At 43.3% G+C, this 18,038-nt stretch overlaps 2 protein-coding genes across 3 annotated transcripts; one reads left to right on the top strand and one right to left on the bottom strand.

The window, feature by feature from the left end:
- The first annotated feature begins 153 nt into the window (after positions 1–153).
- On the top strand, positions 154–6,812 carry atg13 (ATG13 autophagy related 13 homolog (S. cerevisiae)). Of its 2 annotated transcripts, XM_063878052.1 has the most exons (18): positions 154–322; positions 963–1,043; positions 1,256–1,336; positions 1,474–1,593; positions 1,692–1,738; positions 2,200–2,340; positions 2,455–2,495; positions 2,793–2,889; positions 3,047–3,154; positions 3,304–3,394; positions 3,585–3,683; positions 3,977–4,048; positions 4,465–4,577; positions 4,739–4,880; positions 5,057–5,134; positions 5,262–5,369; positions 5,524–5,652; positions 5,747–6,812. In XM_063878052.1, the coding sequence occupies exons 2-18, from the start codon at positions 975–977 to the stop codon at positions 5,822–5,824; spliced, it is 1,614 nt and encodes a 537-aa protein (XP_063734122.1). In that variant the 5' UTR covers positions 154–322; positions 963–974; the 3' UTR covers positions 5,825–6,812. The 2 variants fall into 2 exon arrangements, with proteins under 2 accessions (XP_063734122.1, XP_063734123.1); XM_063878053.1 differs by lacking the exon at positions 3,585–3,683.
- Positions 6,813–7,939: 1,127 nt separating this feature from the next.
- On the bottom strand, positions 7,940–17,732 carry kpnb3 (karyopherin (importin) beta 3). The gene is given in 28 exon segments (XM_063877982.1): positions 7,940–9,013; positions 9,117–9,258; positions 9,344–9,362; positions 9,365–9,571; positions 9,662–9,881; positions 9,978–10,100; positions 10,193–10,248; positions 10,366–10,386; positions 10,389–10,476; positions 10,574–10,746; positions 10,849–10,945; positions 11,024–11,145; positions 11,257–11,389; positions 11,475–11,558; positions 11,647–11,865; positions 11,947–12,120; positions 12,216–12,305; positions 12,398–12,522; positions 12,608–12,714; positions 12,825–12,912; positions 13,003–13,123; positions 13,250–13,372; positions 13,821–13,925; positions 14,013–14,109; positions 14,222–14,324; positions 14,427–14,619; positions 15,152–15,232; positions 17,544–17,732. Coding segments are annotated over 28 exon segments (3,282 nt in total). The 5' UTR covers positions 17,628–17,732; the 3' UTR covers positions 7,940–8,926.
- Between the last annotated feature and the right edge of the window lie 306 nt (positions 17,733–18,038).

Raw genomic sequence — 18,038 nt, 5'->3', positions numbered from 1 at the left:
TTAAAAGGCTGAGTTTTTTTTAATCAAGAACTAAAACAATAAAGTAGCACTATTAAAAATATGATGAATTAAAACGATAAAATGAATTGTGTATTTAACAAATATTTAATTACATGGGGTTTTGTTTTATCAACGAAAGTGCTGCAGTGAAAGCGGTGACATACAAACACGTCGACATGGAGAAGATAAACAGACAAGTAGCTCCGTCGTTGTTTACCTCCAAAATGAGCTTTTAAATGTTCATAAAACACAGGTTTTTGTTCCATTTATATTGAATTAAGTTGCGTTTTATTGAAGCTACGTTCCCAGGGGAAAAGCTAATGTAAGTGGGGCTGTTTTGTGATTAATTTTAACTGCGTGTTATTCAGCTAGCTAGCCTAGCATTAGCTGCAACGTCAACGTTTAGTAAATATCAGTTAAATTAGAGTTTTACACTAAAAAAGAAGAAGATAACGAGGGGTTCTGTACTGCAAAAAGCTAGTTGTCAGTATAACATGACCTCCAAATATTATTCTGATAATTTAATGTCAAAGTGGAGGCCTTATTAGCTAACTTGTAACATAAACAGATTCTTAAAGAGGGTTAAAATAATTGTTATAAACAGTATTTTCCTTTTAAAACTACTTAAAGCAGAATTATATATTATGCAGTGTGCATCGCTTTGCTCTTTAATTGATTGGTTGAAAAAAGGCTTGTTTTGATCCAAATGTGTCTATTAACTGAATATTCACGTTGGTCTATTCACACATTTTACTCGACATTTATTACTTTTCTTACCAATTATTTGTGTTTGACAATTACAATTCATTATAATGATGTCTGCACAACATTGGTATTTGCTCACAAAAGTATTAATTGTATATGTTTACATGCTGTGTTGTGTACTATTAGGATTTTTTGTAAACTGAGTATCAGTCTGGTAACGCTGTCTATATAGATAATGTTTTCTTGTTTGATCCCAGGGTCGAGACAACATGGAGAGTGGTCTGAGTCCCCAGGATAAAAAAGACTTAGACAAGTTCATTAAGTTCTTTGCCTTAAAGGTAACACCCCAGTATGTTGCTCTTGTTTCCGACATAGGAAAGGAATGCAGCCTCTTTGATTTGTAAATGCCTAAACGCCCGGAGCTCATTCTGTCAATATTGTCAATTTGATTCCACACCCTATCCCTGGAGATAGTTGTGGTATGATAATTGTCACTGATATAAATCTATCCCCTACTGAGTAGTGATGGTTTCTTGTGTCCTATTTGTAGACTGTCCAGGTGATTGTCCAAGCGCGTCTTGGAGAGAAGATATGCACTCGGTCGTCCTCATCACCCACTGGCTCTGACTGGGTAAAATATTTTGCCTTTTGCTCTTAAAATAATGGATTGATAATAGCCTTTCATATATATGAAGCTTGCTTGGATTGTTGATCCTCTTCTGTAGTGTACATTTAAGTCATTGTTGTTGTTATTGTTTTTTCCTTTAGTTTAATTTGGCCATCAAAGACATCCCAGAGGTGACTCATGAAGCTAAAAAGGCACTGGCTGGACAACTTCCAGGCATCGGGCGCTCCATGTGCGTCGAGATCTCCCTGAAGACGTCAGAGGTTTGACATCCCTCATATTTTTGGAATAGTAAACAATCACTTATCGGACTCCTAATTTACATTTCCTAATCAATAATCTTTCGATCTTAATCACTCAGGGTGACTCAATGGAGTTGGAGACATGGTGTCTGGAGATGAACGAGAAGTGAGTACATTTATCTTGTCTGTGTGTTGTATATTATGCACATGAATAGCTTTGATGAGCAGAGATCAGTGTCTGAGGTAATAAACCTCCGTGCTGTGATGCAATGATCCTTTCTTCATGAGCAGCACTTGTGATGAGAGCTTTCCTGCCAAAATAGCCTGCTTTGTGATCAAAGGAACAATGGAGAAAGTTAAATCACAGCCAGCAGTTTCAATAAAGAAAGTGCTGATGCCGACAGTGTGTCTGATGCTTTAAGTTATAAATGGCTTACCTTCTCTCTGCCAGTGACATGTTGTAGCCTGAAGTGCTGCTGTTGTTTAAAATCTGGAGATAAAATAAAGCCTTTCCAAAAAAGATTCACACTGTTAGACATACTGATGACTCTATTGTATATTGAGCTGACATCTATTTGAAATGCCGCCACGTTGCTGAATTTGAATGAGTCATTGTTTCTGCTGCAGGTGTGATAAGGACATCAAGGTGTCGTACACAGTCTACAACCGTCTGTCTGTCCTCCTGAAGTCCCTGCTGGCCATCACCAGAGTAACACCCGCCTACAAACTGTCCAGAAAGCAGGGACACGACTATGTGATATTATACAGGTGAGTGGACTCTCTAACAGCTGGGTAAACTGCAGCAGCTTTGTTCTGTCTCTTGTTACGTTGACTTGCTGTTTGACATGTGTCACCATCTGTCTCTGTCTCTCTTATTTCTAGGATTTACTTCGGGGAAGTCCAGCTGAGTGGATTAGGAGAAGGTAACCTTAAACTCTGCTTCCTGACGGACATGTCGTAAATCACAGAAAACCACACGCAAATGTAACAGCTCAAGGTCAACTTATTTTACCGTAGACATTACAAAAGGAAGGTGTTACTGCTCAGGGACCGGATGAAATAATAACTGTACATGTTTATTATTCTTGAAAGTAGTGAACACATACAATACAAAAACAAACCGAATCTTAAATACTTCACTATACTTGTGTAATAATTTAATATTTTAAAATGTAACGTCTGTCATGTTTCTCGACTGAAGTGTGTTGTTTGTTTTGAAGGTTTTCAAACGGTGCGTGTCGGTGTTGTTGGCACACCTGTTGGCACGGTCACCCTGTCATGTGCTTACCGCACCAATTTGGCATTCATGTCCAACAGGTAACTAACACTCTGCATGAGCAGCAACACACTCTTCTTATCAACAACATTATTATTAGCTTATTTTAATTAGACACATATTTGTTTGGATGAAGAGATGGTTCATTGCTTCACTACTCGCACTACTAGTAAACAGTTGAATTGTGGTTTTCTGCAGACAGTTTGAGAAGTCGGCTCCTATCGTGGGGATCATCGTGGATCACTTTGTGGATCCTCCCGGCATCGGACACCGTAATGCAAACATGGGACATCCCTGCAACTACAGGTAGCTACAAAACATTACATGCTCCAGCTTTAAGGACAAAATAAGGACATTCTCCATCTGTTTAACTCATCTGCCTTTGTGTGCCTCGGATGTGAAGAACTTTAATCATCTATATTATAATGTGTGTGTGTTCGTGTGTGTGTGTTCAGAGCTCCAGATGATGAGGACGGAGGGTATGCAGGCGTTCAGGATTCCCAGGAGGTCTGCACCACCTCCTTCTCCACCTCCCCTCCCTCACAGGTAACACGACTCACTCCTCTTTAACGTCTCTTTCTTTACACTGTGACTTCTGCTCTCCATTTTCACACCTGCTTATTATTTCACGTTCTCTTTTCTCTCTTTGTTCGTTTCTTTTTCCTGTTCCTGTCTTCTTTAATTGTGTGTGTGTGTGTGTGTGTGTGTGTGTGTGTGTGTGTCTGCGTTATGTCAGTGTGTGTGTACACTGAGTCCCTCGCCCTGTAAACTGTCTAAGCCCCTCCCTCTGGACAGTCTGCCACTTCCATTGGCTCCTGGACTTGTCACTCACACTGTGAGTCTATACGGCCACTGTGGGAGTGTGTGATGCACCTTTAAACTGCACTAAAAACTGCTGATCACTCACATTGTATCATGTGCTTTGCTGTGTGTGTGTTGCACCATTATTGGCTTTGACTGTGAGGCTCCATCACTTCACTGCAGAGCTTTATGCACTTATCCCCAGTTTCACTGTGATGTTTTATTATTATGTACCACAGTATTAAACCCCGTCATCCAGTGTGTCTCCAATGTTACGCTGCAGTGTTTTGTGATTAATGATCCCTCTCCTGCTTCCTGTCTCTGTAGCTGTACGCTTCCAGGTTTTCCTATCATCCTCCAGCTGGAGCTGTTGAGCTGTGTCCCCCCGCTGGAAACCAGGTGAAACATCAGATACATATTTATTAACGCATATATACAGACATTATACAAGATCTGTTTGTGGTTGTGTTCAGAGAGTTTCTCTGTTGGATATGAGTGTGTAATTGATGGTAAAATCTTACATAATGTGTATTTTTTCCATAGGGTGCAGGGCTGTCAGACTTTTACTAGCTATGTTAGCTTTTGCACAATTTCTATTCGCATTTGTTTAACTATTTATCTTCAAAAGGTACTTAAAATGTTCCATAATAATCATATTTCTATGTTTATATTCTTTACTCCTGTGTTTTATGAGACATTTATGTGAGTCTTATACGTCTTGGATGCCTACATTTCTCCACAGAAAAGGTCTTAATGTTTTAAAATACAGATTTCTATTGAAGCCACTATAACTCTGCTGTGTTCTTCCTCCTCAGGCGTTGCATGCTGTGAAGGAACACGGAGGAGTTGTGCTGGTTCCTGCTCAGCCTCTTCATGGAGCTGATGCTCATCTCACAGTAGAACAAGCCGCCAACACTCCTGGCAGCAGGTAATTCTAAACTCCTTTTATTTACCAACATAACTTCAGCTCAGCATGTGCGAAGTTGTACCTAGCAGTAAGGAAAGGAATTATATATATTAACTGTAGGTATTAATCAATTCAATCTGTGCCAAATAGAAGTCCTTAATATCCAACATCTCTCTTCACAGTGGTGATGACGATGGCCTGACGCACAGTGGAGAAAGAAGGAGGGATGAAGGGCGGAGGAGCATCTCCCCCTCCGACCCTGTGGAGTCGCTCAACGCCTTCACGAGGAAAATTGGAGCCTTTGTCAATAAACCCACCACACAGGTAATCCAAACTGATGCTGCTCAAGAGGGTAACTGTCCTAGTGATGAAAATGTAAGAGTACAAGGAATTAAGTTGTGTGTGTGTGTGTGTGTGTGTGTGTGTGTGTGTGTGTGTGTGTGTGTGTGTGTGTGTGTGTGTGTGTGTGTGTGTGCGTGTGCGTGCGTGCGTGCGTGTAGATAACGGCAGCCAGTCTGGATCTGCCGTTTGCTGCATTTGCTCCTCGAGGCCTGGACTCAGAGGAGAATGATCCCATGGTAAATATCGACATTTTGTTTTGTATTTAAATAGATATTGTGGTAAATCACCCAAAATGTTTGACACAAAGTCATTTCCAGGCATTTTAAGTTTTCTACAGTAAGCATCTTCTGTGTGTGCGTGCAGGTGCAGCCTCCAGACTCTCCCCCCTGCCCGTCCCCTCTGCAGGCCAGCCTCCACTCTCAGGGCTCGGAGGGGTCGGGACAGCAGGACGACTTTGTTATGGTCGACTTTGTACGTACTCTCCAGGCTTATACAACAATACATAGCACGAGATGTTGCATTACAAACAGCTGGGAATAATTCACATGCTACAGCATTTATTTAATCTGTACCTTTATGTATTTTATCTGGGGATGATTGATTGGCTCTCTGCTTCTGTGTGTAGCGTCCAGCCTTCTCTAAAGACGACCTGCTGCCCATGGATCTGGGCACTTTCTACAGAGAGTTTCAAAACCCTCCACAACTGGCCAGCCTATCCCTTCACATCAGCGCCCAGTCGATGGCCGATGACCTGGTAACACACTTCTCTCTCTTTTATTCACATGAGATAGTTATGATTCCTTCTTTAAAGTATGGTATAACAGGGACATGTCATTTCTTGTGTGCAGGACTCACTGCCAGAGAAACTTGCCGTCTACGAGAAAAACATCGACGAGTTTGATGCTTTTGTGGACATGCTCCAGTAAAAGAGAAGTGGTGAAAACAGGAACACTACATTTGAGATACAACTTAATGGATGGTGGCAAAAAAATAAGAATGAAAGGGAGAAGCAAACTGCAGACTCTGTAGTCATGTGTCCTGTGAGAATCTGACTTAAATCACAATATTTCAATGTGAAGCTCCTCATTTCTGACATCTTCCTCTCTTACCTTCCCGTCAGGCACTTTCACTTGTACAGATCACTGTAAATATTGTATTATCTCATCTGACACTGACATACACCCATCTCTGCTCTGGTATTGTTAATTTAAACTAACAATCTTTGTTTTCTATGTGGAACAAATCTGCTCAAATTATCAGTGTTTTAATCAGGATTTAAAATCCATTTAGTCACTTAGACAGCCATGCAATTCAAGGACAGACTGCCTGCACTCATGATGGATTGTATAGCTCACTATAATTGATTCATCCTCCATCCTGAACACTACTAGCCTATGAAGGTTTCCCCTACATCATGGCCTTTGCGATCATAACTACAGGTGGGCGTAGGCGATCACTGACTCAAACATGGACTCTGTGTGGAAGATTTGTCTTGAGCTGGTCTTTGCAAATAGGTTGCACTTCTGTAGGATATCATGTAGAAATGTGAGAAGCCTGTCATTAATGTAGCGAGGTGTTCCCAGCTGGTCTGGAGATTAAAACTGCCAAGGTCATTGTTAGCAAACGGGCCAAAATGGAATCAAGAGAAGTACCTGCTATCCTTTATGTGTAAAGAAAAGATGTTTCCATGCTAAAGCAGCTTATCTGAACTTCACTGTTGCCAGTATAGGCCATAAAACATGGATATGTATATTCCAAATTGTTTTTGTAAAATTAGAAAAACGCATTTCCATCTCTCTACAGAGGAGGCCGTTGTCACCATCCATGACTGAGTTAAGTTGCAAGCTTTAATTTAAACTTTTATTTGCTGTTGGTATAGATGTCCTAATAAAGCATGGCTGCTCTGTTGAAAAATGTCTGTCAAATACCTGGGGAGGGGGACATATAATGATGTGAATGCAATTATCAAGGGGACAATGTCAAATGCCCATTTATGTTAATTGAACAATTAAACAATTAACTTAGCCTAACAAACTAGAAAGCGTTGTGCAATACTCTTTCGCCTAGTCCCGCCCTACTGTGCTCTGATTGGATAGTAGAACACGTTGCCCTTTTTTGATTGGTTGTATTCCTCTTAAAAATATCATTTTAGCAAGGGGTTTAGTTATGCTTGAATTACTCTTAGTAGTGATAGAAGAGCAACATATTACTAACATTTACTTACTGTGTAAAAATATATAATCTAAAACCAATGGAAACAGGAAAAGCCCCCCAAAAAGTCCCTTCACTTCCGGCCGGGAGCCAGGTCATTGCTAGGCAACCAGCCAAGACTCCAGGTAACACTGCGACCCACAAGAAAATAGTCCGGCCAACAAGGTATCCGCAGTTATCTTCTTTATTGACTAAGTACTTTTGTATTTAAATTAAATTAATAAATTGGTGCGCCGGGTCTTTGTTTAACACAAGGGAGTGCAGTTAACAGAGAGAAAAGAGCGCGAGTGACGGAAAGTTGATACAAATGATTTTACTAAACTGCCAATTAGCCACAAACACCTGCAAATAATTAACCTTCTGCCCGCGGTACCATGAAGAAAGAGCGAAGAAAGTGAGTATAACGTCAGCCATTTTGTGTACATTTAATTATCGATAAATAAATGCTACAACTTGTTTTGACCACCTGCTGATAAAGGGGGTGTGGTTAGCCCCGAAGCTAGCTGCTAACAGTGGTGTAAAGTAACTAAGTACATTTGTTCAAGTACTGTATAAAGTATAAAGTTAAAAAAAAATAGGTTCTTGTACTTGAGTATTTTCTCATTATGCTGCAATTTATTTTCCAATATCTGGTCAGTTCATAGAAATAACACCCATTGGGAAATTTGCTGAGGCGTTTTCAGGTCAAATAGCTGTAAGTATACCTTTATTGTGTATAGCCTCTTGTGTTAGCATACTTAATCATAAAGTAGTCAATATACAGAACAAAGTAGTTGAGTATAGTAGTTTATTTACAACTACTCCCTTAATATGGCAAATGAAAGAAGTCATCAGAATTCAAGTGGAACTTTATTGTTGGTATTTTCCAGAATTCATCACATACCTGCAGGGCTGCAAAGGGTCAAAACCATAAAGTTAAGAGTATGGTAACACGCATTTTACAAATACTCTACAAGCCATGTTCCTCCAACTCATCACGTGCCATGTGGCTGTGACCAACAACAGTTTTATTGCTCTGATTTTCTGAGAGCCCCTTACTTATACACTGCTACCTAAAGGGCTGGGAACCGTTAAGCAAACATTTCATCTCCAGAATGAACAGCGATCTTGAATGCTAATGGAAGGAAGCTGCTTTAAAAAAAAATTAGATTTTCAAACTATGTTTTCTAGCAACTTACCATGCCATTACTTATCATTTTTTAAAACCAATCCCTCCAAGCAGTAGCAGACAAGAAGCTGTTTCCCCCCCAATGTAACACTGGGAACACGAACTGAGAAAAAAATAAAAATACAAAAAGTAAATTTCACAGGAGACAGGCAGTGATCGCCCAAAGTGTGCATTCAATTGCTCAGTCCACAGTAATGTCCTGTCCCTATTTCCCCCCACATTGGCCCCCTGACTGTCCAATGTGTTTGTGTTTTGGGCGACGTGGAGAATGAGTCCCTCTGGGCACGAAGAGACAAGTCAAACATCAGGGAATGGTTGGAAACAAAACGTCCAGATATCAGACTGCGATGGGACAGGGACACTTTACTCTGGTTCCCACTTCCTTGGGTACAGGGTGAAAGTCTTTGAGGTGGATGGCCAATGTCCTCCATTGTCATAAATATCCAACCTGCTCCCCCATTTGGCTGAATGTTGAGTTATATGATAGTTGGGGTGGTGATAGCGAGAGGGAGGGGGGTTTGAAGCTGGCGTCCATACACACTACAGATCAGAGCAGGAGGAAGAAGAGGGAGTGTATGGAAGAGGTCCAGGAGCTCAACTTTTCTTCGTGAGATTTATTTTTTTGAAGAGCGGGGAGGTGACCAGGGCTTCAGGCAGTATTCAGTAGGTCCTGTATGGCTTTCTGCTGCGTCTCGTTCAGTGTCGATACACACTGCGTCCATAGTCCTCCCGACATCTGAGGGACAGGAGAAAAGGATCAATCGGGGAAATCTCACACAATGTATGCACATCTTTCTATTCTTCTAAAATCAAGATTATTTTGAGGGATGGAGGCTTACCTGTACTTGACGGATCACATTTGCCAGCCGTTTGCTGCACGCGTCTTCACTCTTGACTGATTCGTTTGCAACTCCGTCTGCGATGATGAGGAAAATCTTGGGAAGGTTGGCGTTATCTGGTCCGAGGACGATGGGATTGTTGCTGCGGAAAAGGAGGAAATAAATGAATTTATACAAGCCCAGGTTTACAAATAATTTCAGAAGTCTTTCCACACAGGCCACCTTACCTTTCAATGAGGTCACACAGAAGTCGAACGTGTGCACGGCCTCCTCTTTGTCCTCGTTGAGAGGCAGCCAGTTGAGCCAGTGGGGAAGGATCTCGTTGACGTTAACGCACTCTGGTCTAAACCTCATGACCTTTCCTACGGCGGAGATGCAGTTTTCCGTGGCGTTGACATTCTCCTTGACGCGAGAGTCGGCTGACTGGATGACTCGGACCAGCAGCGGGATGGCCTCTGGGTAAAGAAACACAAAGACAATGAGTTAAAACTAAGAGCAACAAGCCACCAACACATCAACGAGTGATGACTAGCGCTTAGCAGTACCTGTACAGAACGGGCGGTAGTTCTCTCCTCCATACTGAGCCATGACGCCGACACCATAGGCTGCCGCTTGCCGAACTTCAGGACTCGTGTCACACAGCGACTGCAGCATCGGCCGCAGGAAATACTCAGCGTATTTGAAGGAGGCGGGGCTGCAGTGCTCCACCACGTCGTCGAAGATGCACAGACCCCACTGTCTGTCCGCCCACGGCCTGCTGGTGCACTAAAGACAAGTCCAGATAAGTTAGACTCCTAATCCATCAGACGGACACCATCTAGTGACCCTCTTAGTGCTTAACAATTGTTGTAGTGGACTTACTATGAGCTGGACGATGAGCTGCAGAAGCTGCTCAAACCAAGGAAGCACCTTCTCTTTGTAACTACTGAACACCGAGTGCAGGATGTCCGACACTTTGGTCAGGATGTACACGTCGTTCTCATCCTGTAGAAAGAACAAACATTGAAAGAGTTGTTTACGATGGTATTTATCACACAATTCATCTCATGGTGTTTGTAATCGGAGGAAATATTTACCTCATCTTGTAAGGATTCCTCCACCTGCTCATCATAATCTTCATCCTGTCTCTTTGCTGTGAAGAACAACAAATCGTTCAGTGACCATTATGCGAAACCACATTTTTCCTGAAGAAAAAGGAACTTGTTGTTTAACAAAAAGTGCCATGGTGTGCCGTTAAATAAAGCCTCACCATGTCGGAGCTCCTGGTTTTGAAATGCTCCTCCAGTTTTCCCTTTAAGATGCCGCCCAGCTCTTCAAAATGCTCATTGTTCAGGCAGCCGTCTCCCATCAACTCAATGCACTGTGGACAAAAAAAGTCAATCACTTCAGTCGTCTGCTTCCTGAATCCTATTAAAATGGAAATGCTGTGATGAAACATTTCAGGAAGACGGAGTTACCTTGGCGAAAGAGTGCATGATTTCCGACAGGACGTCTGAGTCTGGTTCGGTGCCGATGGCCTTGATGAGAGCGTCGCACATGAAGTGCCACATCTGGGTGAGGTACTCTGGTCCTCGGACTCTCGCACACTCAAGCAACAGGGGCATGGACTCGGCTGCTGCCACCCGCACACGTGTGAGAGTCAAGGAAACGCCACCACAAAACCTTATCATATTTCAAACATATGCTGACAATACCAGATCAAATATTTCACATTCAGTGATAAAAAGGATATCATCGTGGAAGTAGAATTTGAGTAGAGGGACCATCAGCTTCACCACCTGCTCTGTGTACTCCACAAAGCCCTCCTTCAGCTCTTTGGCATAACACACCTGGAAAACAACACAGTGTCTTAGAAATTCATTCGTGCATCTCAGTGTTTTGCTGCTGATTCAGAGGGGACTGCTCACCAGCATCTGGCAGGCTGTGGCCTTCTCCTCCAGGCCGGCCGTCTTGATGCCGAAACTCTGCTGGTCTCCCAGGTTCACAAACTCCCAGCCGTCATCCTCGGATATGCTCTCCATGTCCTGGGCTAGAGACGGAGAAACTCATATTTAAATACGGCATCTCTCATTCTGTCTTTGGCTTAAAATCCCCCTTTTTTTTGCATTGTGTAAAAGTCTGTACATCTGCTGCTACTTACTGTCAAGTAGGGCCACTTCAGGCTTGATGGAGGCAGTCTTCATCAGGGGGCCCATCACTACAGGCAGGTACTGTTGAAACTCCTTCCCCAGGATCTTACACATCCTGGCCCAAGCTGAGATCATGTACGAGATCTAAAAACACCACAGAAAACATAATTAAAAACGGTAATGTCTAAGAAAAAAGTGGATGGTTCACAGTCCTGTTCAGTGTACCCACCTGAGGATCGTCATCCTCCAGGTCATTGAAGTCTGTCTGGGTTTTGAGGAGCAGCTGCATGACGGCTGATGCATCTGGCATGAACTAGTAACAGAACAGAGAGAAGGACAGATGTGAATATGGATGCCACCCTTCATTTGATTAAACGTTTCCCCAACCAGTGCAGACGTACCTTCTCCTTGCCAACGGCGAGCCCAATGAGGCTGATGCACTCGATGGTCTTTCCACGCAGCAGCCGGAGCTCCTTCTGCACGGCGTTCTCCACGATGTGTTTGAGCGAGGGCATGAACAGATCGTAGTACGGCACAAACTTCTCTTCTGCAGTGTCGGCCACAGAGGCGATGGACGTCACCACCTGCTCCAGGACCAGTTTGGTGCCCTTCTGGATCAGCTGGGAGTGAAGAGATGCGTTAGGTTTCCCAATAGGCGCTAAGATCCTACTTATTAATCTAAATAAAGTGCAGATTTGTACCTCTTGCAGCTTGGCTACCATGATGACGTGAAGATGCTGCACCAAGCTGTCCAGATACGGGATCAGCAGGGATTTGGGACAGTCTTCTGTGAAGTTGATGAGGGCGGCAGCAGCGTGAGCCTGAACCCGTGGGTTACTCTGGTCCTCCATGGTCTGAAGAAGAGCGGAGATCACCTGGAAGAGAGGGGGGTGAAGGGTCAGTCTTTAATCCACAGCAGAAATACTTTACTGTGACTGATCTACTGCATTACATCGAGTGCTTTAGTTACCTTGTCGTGGAATTTCTTTTGGAAGGTCGGGGCAAAGTCTGTGGCCATTTGTCCAATTGCGTTGCAGGCAGCATATCGTACCCTTGGGTGCTGAGGAGGGGAAAGGGAAGCTTATTATTTCCGCCAAAATAATATTTTAAGTGTTTCATCTTCACATTAAATGGGTTTAAGTTGTTTCTTACGGGATCGGAGCAGAAGAGCAGGACAAAGCTGACGATCTCCTGGAGGATGGCCTCCATCTGCTGGTGGCAGCCCTCACCGATGGCCGACAGCGCCATCAGGCCGGCGTGGCGGTACTTCCAGTCAGCTGGAGAGAAACAGTGAGTTGATCTCATTCATTCAGAGCAGGAAGTGTGCCTGGAAATAGTATTCAGTTAGTAGATTTAGCTTACGGTTCTGCAGCATCGTCATGATGTGCTGTTTGATCATGGGTAGGATTATCTTTCCTCCCAGACCACAGGCGATTCTGTCCAGAGCGCTCTCCCCAGCCACAGCGTTACTGGTGGGGGAAAAGAAACAAATCCCACATTAACACATTTTCAAACCCTGAGCATTTTGTTCTTTTGGAGATAGTTTTTGTGCGTCTTGTGGTGATGCAGCAGGCCTCACCTGTCAAAGTCATCATCCTCCAGCTCATCAGCCATGGCCCACTCGTCATCGTCCTCCAGGTCCACCATCATAGCCAGCATCTGGGGCACTGAAGACAGATTACAAATATAACAACCGTCTAAAAAGGGCCAGAATCTATCAAGGAAACAGCTTTAGTTGATGGTGAACAAGTCCTCACCACTCTGAGCCACAATGGCTGTGTGTTTCCTCAGCATGGCTGCTGCAGTCTCAGATAAAGTGACAATGACCTCCAGCGCCAACTGCCTCTGCATGTTTGTCAGGTTGCTGTCTGCACACAGCTGAGGAAACATGGCAACATGTTGGTCACATAGGAGAAAGACTAGTGCTTATTTAATGCATTACCCAGATGTTTCCCTGCAAAATGAAAGGCAACAATATTTTTAAATCATATTTCTCCAACTCACCTTCAGACAGAGCTGCAGAGTGGCCTCCAGGTTGGGTCTCAGGTATTTGGGTGCAGTGTCTGCAATTTCCACTAAGGACTTGAGCACCGAGTCATCTGACTGGTAGCACGACTCGTTCACTGCCTGGTTGTGAAAAAACAGAAGATATGGTTAGTGTTGCAAAAGCATTCATATCTTCAGAATCATGCTGCTATTACTGAATTGACACCACAAGCATGACCTCCACCTACCAACATGAGTCACAGGAGAAGCTATGCACTAAACCCTGTTGCAACAGGTAAGCGGTGTGCAATGAAATGATTACTAAGAGGTTCTATTAGCAAACTGTCATCTATTCTACACCTTAATGAAGGCAAACAAGCTGCAAGTACACAGCAACCCGTATGCAAAGTAAGCATTAGCTAATGTATGCCAGGATATGTTACATTAATGTATCTCAGTGGGCTTATTAAGAAACCCACACCGGCTCCTTAAAAGCCTGTACTGCTCCTGAAACCGCATCAGTAACTCATGGAGGTCACTGTGTCAAAGAAGCCACACAAAGTGCCTCAGGATGCATCCTGCAAGTTACCTGCAGGATGCCTGGCAGCAGGTCAGAGAAGTGCTTCAGCAGGGCAGTGTTGCCTTCATTTGACAAAACAAAGGACGCTGCAGCCCGAGCAGCCAGGGTGCGAATCTGAGGGAGAACAGGAAAAAGATTAATAAAATGTACCGTCATATAAAACCACAAAATAACTCCAGATCCCCTCTCATGAGATCTTACATGTGGGTTATCCTGGTCCTGCATGCACTGAACCAGCATGCGCTTGATGACCTCCATATAATGCTGCTGCTGGTTGCCGAAGATTCCTGGGAAGTTCCTAAAGATAACAACAAGTTTAACTGTCAGACTCAACATGAAAGCAGCTGACTTTATGTTGCAACAATATGGCCATGAGAATTTTTTGGGGCATAAAGCAACGAAGGCCTCACCAGAATATGTGCAGGGCAGATTCTCGCAGGCTGACACTGTCAGAGTTTACAGAGTCAAACAGAAACTTGAGGACCTCTGGCCACTGGTTGTTCCCATCGTCATCTGCAGGAAACAACATTTAGTCACAAGATCAGTAGTGGTTATATTGACTTAACTATTATACAACTTCACACCGGTGTTATCACATCTCTACGGGAGTGTTACCTATGAGGTTGCGCGTGAGCTCTGCCGCGATGTCGCAGACCTTCTTGCGGATGTTGGGCGAGGTCTCAGTCTGGATGCTGGTCAGCAGCTCCGTCTTGATGACAGTTTGCATCTCCAGGGTCAGACCCGGGTAGATATCCTCAAAGGACGAGGACAGCAGACGCCGCAGCAGCACTGCCGCCATCTGTTTGACCTGAGTAGACAACAACATTTGGTTTTAACATGACATTGTGATGTTCTTCAAGGTCCATACATTTGGAGAAACAGATAGGCTTCTTAATTTGATCCCAATTTCACTAGAACAACAAGATTTGATTAGGTGTCACTGGGCAACAGCGCATAGGAACTAACAGTTAATGATCATTGACAAAATTAATTAAAAACCGTGAGCATCTCACAAAGACAGAGCCACTCTCCTTGGGCAAGGCACCTCTCTGCCTGCTCCCATTACAAAAATCTAAAAATATCAGCTTCATGTTAAAGAAAAGCAGAGGAAGCATGAGGGGCCAAGCAGCTGGTGTACTGAAGAGTAAACGTAACTTCCCAAATGCCAAAACCATGACTCATAACACGCCTCAGTGTCAGGCCGGGGAGAGGGCTCTTGTATAATGGCTGGACTACATTTTTTAAATGCTGTTAATGTGGCACCTTTTTCAAATTGGAGATATTATCTATGTGGGCAAGGAGACATGGCCCACCAATACGTCAGTGATAAATGTACAAACCTCTTCTGCAGCAGATGCATCTCGGATGGCCTGCAGCAAGAATGTGATCTTGGTCTGGCCCACGATGGTGTCATAAGCCTCCTGTAAAGAACATGAATGGACAGTGGAAAGCATGAGACATGTCCTACAGATACATACTTTGAGCCCCGTGAAAAATTCATCTCAGTCCGCGAGAGTGTCATGTTCACTTTGTGGTCGTCAGAAAGAAATTGCATTTTGCACATGCCTGTAATTCCCCACTGAAGCACATGCTGCTTCATGATTGCATCAATATTTGTGAAGGAAGTAACAACATGGGTGTGTGATATTGGCTTACTTAGACTGTAAAATTAGCCTCACAACAAGCTTTTACGGTAGTCCAATAATTACATTCAGTAGTAAAAGATTAAATGTTTTGCTTATTGCAGTTTAGACACTATCTGGGTGAAATGTATCATGAGGCAGTTGATTTTTCTCCAGTGTTTCTTCATTAAACCACAAAAGATATGCAAACAGACATGATGCTCCAGGGGGTGAGGAGGAACCTGTGTGCTGTAAATACGAATGTCAGAGGTTCTAATGGTAAACAACTCTTTATTGCACTCTTTGCTAGATGTCTGCCGGAGAAAAAACTTGATTATGTGACCATTAAACCTTGTAAATGGATTCCCAGAGATCTCATTCGCATGACAAAGACAGAGCAGGGAGGAGCTGTGGCACAGTACAGTATGGTGGGAGAGAAACCTGATTACTGACCATAAGCATTTAAAACAAGTCATTAACATCTCTTATAACAATCTGATTTCTCAGTCTGCTGGCTATTATAATTAGCCTTAGATCAACTATCATTCAAGTTGTTTACTTATATATTCATAAAGTGCCATCTTCAATAGCTCAAACGAAAACTCCCCAAAGAGTAAAACTGCAACCTAAAGACAATGGTGCCACTTTAGGTCACTTCACATCTCTAAGACTTAACAATACTGTACTTCGTGGCTTGCTATTCTTAACATCATGTATTGAATAGGATGGATTAAGCATCTGGACACCTACAAATGGGTTGTCAATGTGGATGTGTGGCTTTAAAGTCCTCTACACATGGATCAATTCCTATTGTGTGTGCAAGACAGAAAGGGAGAGTTGCTATAAAAGGATGAATTCCAATGAGCTTAGTATCGGGACAGACAGTGTGTGGTTTTGTAAAGAAAAACGCTGACTACTGTGAGGGCTGAGTGTGATAAGATTCAACCACCTCATGCAAAAGTCTGGTGCTGAAGAGGTAAACTGGCAACAATGCTTTGAGGCTAATCGTGGTGGGGAAAAAGTGAATAGGCCAGCTAGACTCAGTCCAAACAAATCCTCTAGAGAAGCTAATCCTGTGAGTGGATGAGCTGAGACGGACCTTTACAGATGACGTGACTGAAACTGAGATAAACAGCTTCACCAGTGTCATTAAACCAAAACGAGAACACGTTTAAAATGTTGATTTGAACTGAAGGCCATTGCATTAGCCAACATAGCTCGTCCTTTACATGTGTTGGGTCCCTCACTCCCACTGCTTGTTTCGCTGCTAATTATTACACTTATAACATGACATGCATGTTATCTTTTACTTCCTGAGGGCCTTATGTCAATCGTTTAATCACTGTTAAACGATAGTTTGCTAGCTAATAAAACCATGGATGTGTGAAGAGATATAGCGTTGAAGGACCCCGTTCATTCCTATGAGTTTCTCAGTGGCGCATGAAGCCATATTGCCCTGCGCAAAAGTACCCGGATGTGGACCCAGTGAGCATGCGCAGTTGAGTTTTCCCCTTTAGTTTTTTTTTATTATATTTGTATTTTGTGTAAATGTTATTTTAATTTGTAATTTGTTACAGGAGTCTTTAGTAACCCTTTTCTTGTATGTGTAAAATTACTTTGTAATAATAAAACCGATTCTGATATAAGTCAATGGGGGAAAAGTACTTTTGGGCCCTGTAACAAACTGTAGTATCACCCTTTGGCCACTATGTGAAAATGTGCTTCAATGTCCGGTATTTCAGTGTGTTAGCCCTTTAGCTTTAATGCTACTTCCTGTTCTCCACTTGCTAAGATGACTAGCTTCACATGTCAGCTGGAGAATGTGTGGATTTGTACGCAATATAGCTTTGAATCAAACAGACAGTGTGACACAAACACTGACAACGGATACAGTCTCTATATCAGTATGACACAACATGGTGGAAGTAGTTAGATTTAAACCCGAGCCGTAAACTCACTTTCGGCTTCACATTGCACGTGGGCTATAGAAACTGTGACGTGAAAGCAGCCTTGCGCGCGCGGCCAGGCTCTCTAGCTTAGCTTTTGCTAACACGATTTCACCAACTGGCCGAACTTGTGAAATCAACCCCGTTTTTGTTGGTTCTCTTACCTCTGATTGCTTCCTGATGTTGTTGTCAGGGCTCATCAGGTTGCCCAGCAAGAGGTAGAACTGCTGCTGCTGCTGTTCCGCCATTGCAGTTAAGATCCCAAAAAAAGACAAGCCGGGTGGTGAAGCGGCGAAATGAGCCCCGGCAGAGCCTTGCTTTCTGCTTCGGTCACACAATGGCGCTAACGTCCCATTGGCCGTCTCTACTAACTCCACTTCGTCACTGGTTGGGCCAGGAGCCAGTGTCGAACGCACGTAATTGGCTCGCCCTGGTTCTGAGTGCCTATTGGCTGGCATCTACACGGAAAAGTGAATGCGTCGTTCCTGCTCAGTTTATAATGAATTACTAAAGCGCGGGAAATGACTACCTCAGGACCTACACAATAATAATGGTGCTGTACTGTTGTGCATGTTTAATAGCAGTGATGGAAAGTTACTATGTACATTTACTCAAGTACTAGTCTTTAGTTCAATGTTGCTGTATTTCCACAAAATGCA

This window comes from Eleginops maclovinus, chromosome 24 (genome assembly GCF_036324505.1).
Source record: "Eleginops maclovinus isolate JMC-PN-2008 ecotype Puerto Natales chromosome 24, JC_Emac_rtc_rv5, whole genome shotgun sequence".
Classification (NCBI taxonomy): domain Eukaryota; kingdom Metazoa; phylum Chordata; class Actinopteri; order Perciformes; family Eleginopidae; genus Eleginops; species Eleginops maclovinus.
The sequence above is the reverse complement of the archived record's forward strand: the minus strand, read 5'-3'. Positions and strand labels throughout refer to the sequence as shown.

Bases quoted from the DNA above. Each gene is read 5' to 3' on its own strand.
- atg13 (XM_063878052.1), top strand. From the start codon at position 975: ATGGAGAGTGGTCTGAGTCCCCAGGATAAAAAAGACTTAGACAAGTTC. The intron at 1,044-1,255 runs GTAACACCCCAG...TCCTATTTGTAG, and splicing joins TTAAGTTCTTTGCCTTAAAG to ACTGTCCAGGTGATTGTCCA. The intron at 5,653-5,746 runs GTAACACACTTC...TCTTGTGTGCAG, and splicing joins AGTCGATGGCCGATGACCTG to GACTCACTGCCAGAGAAACT.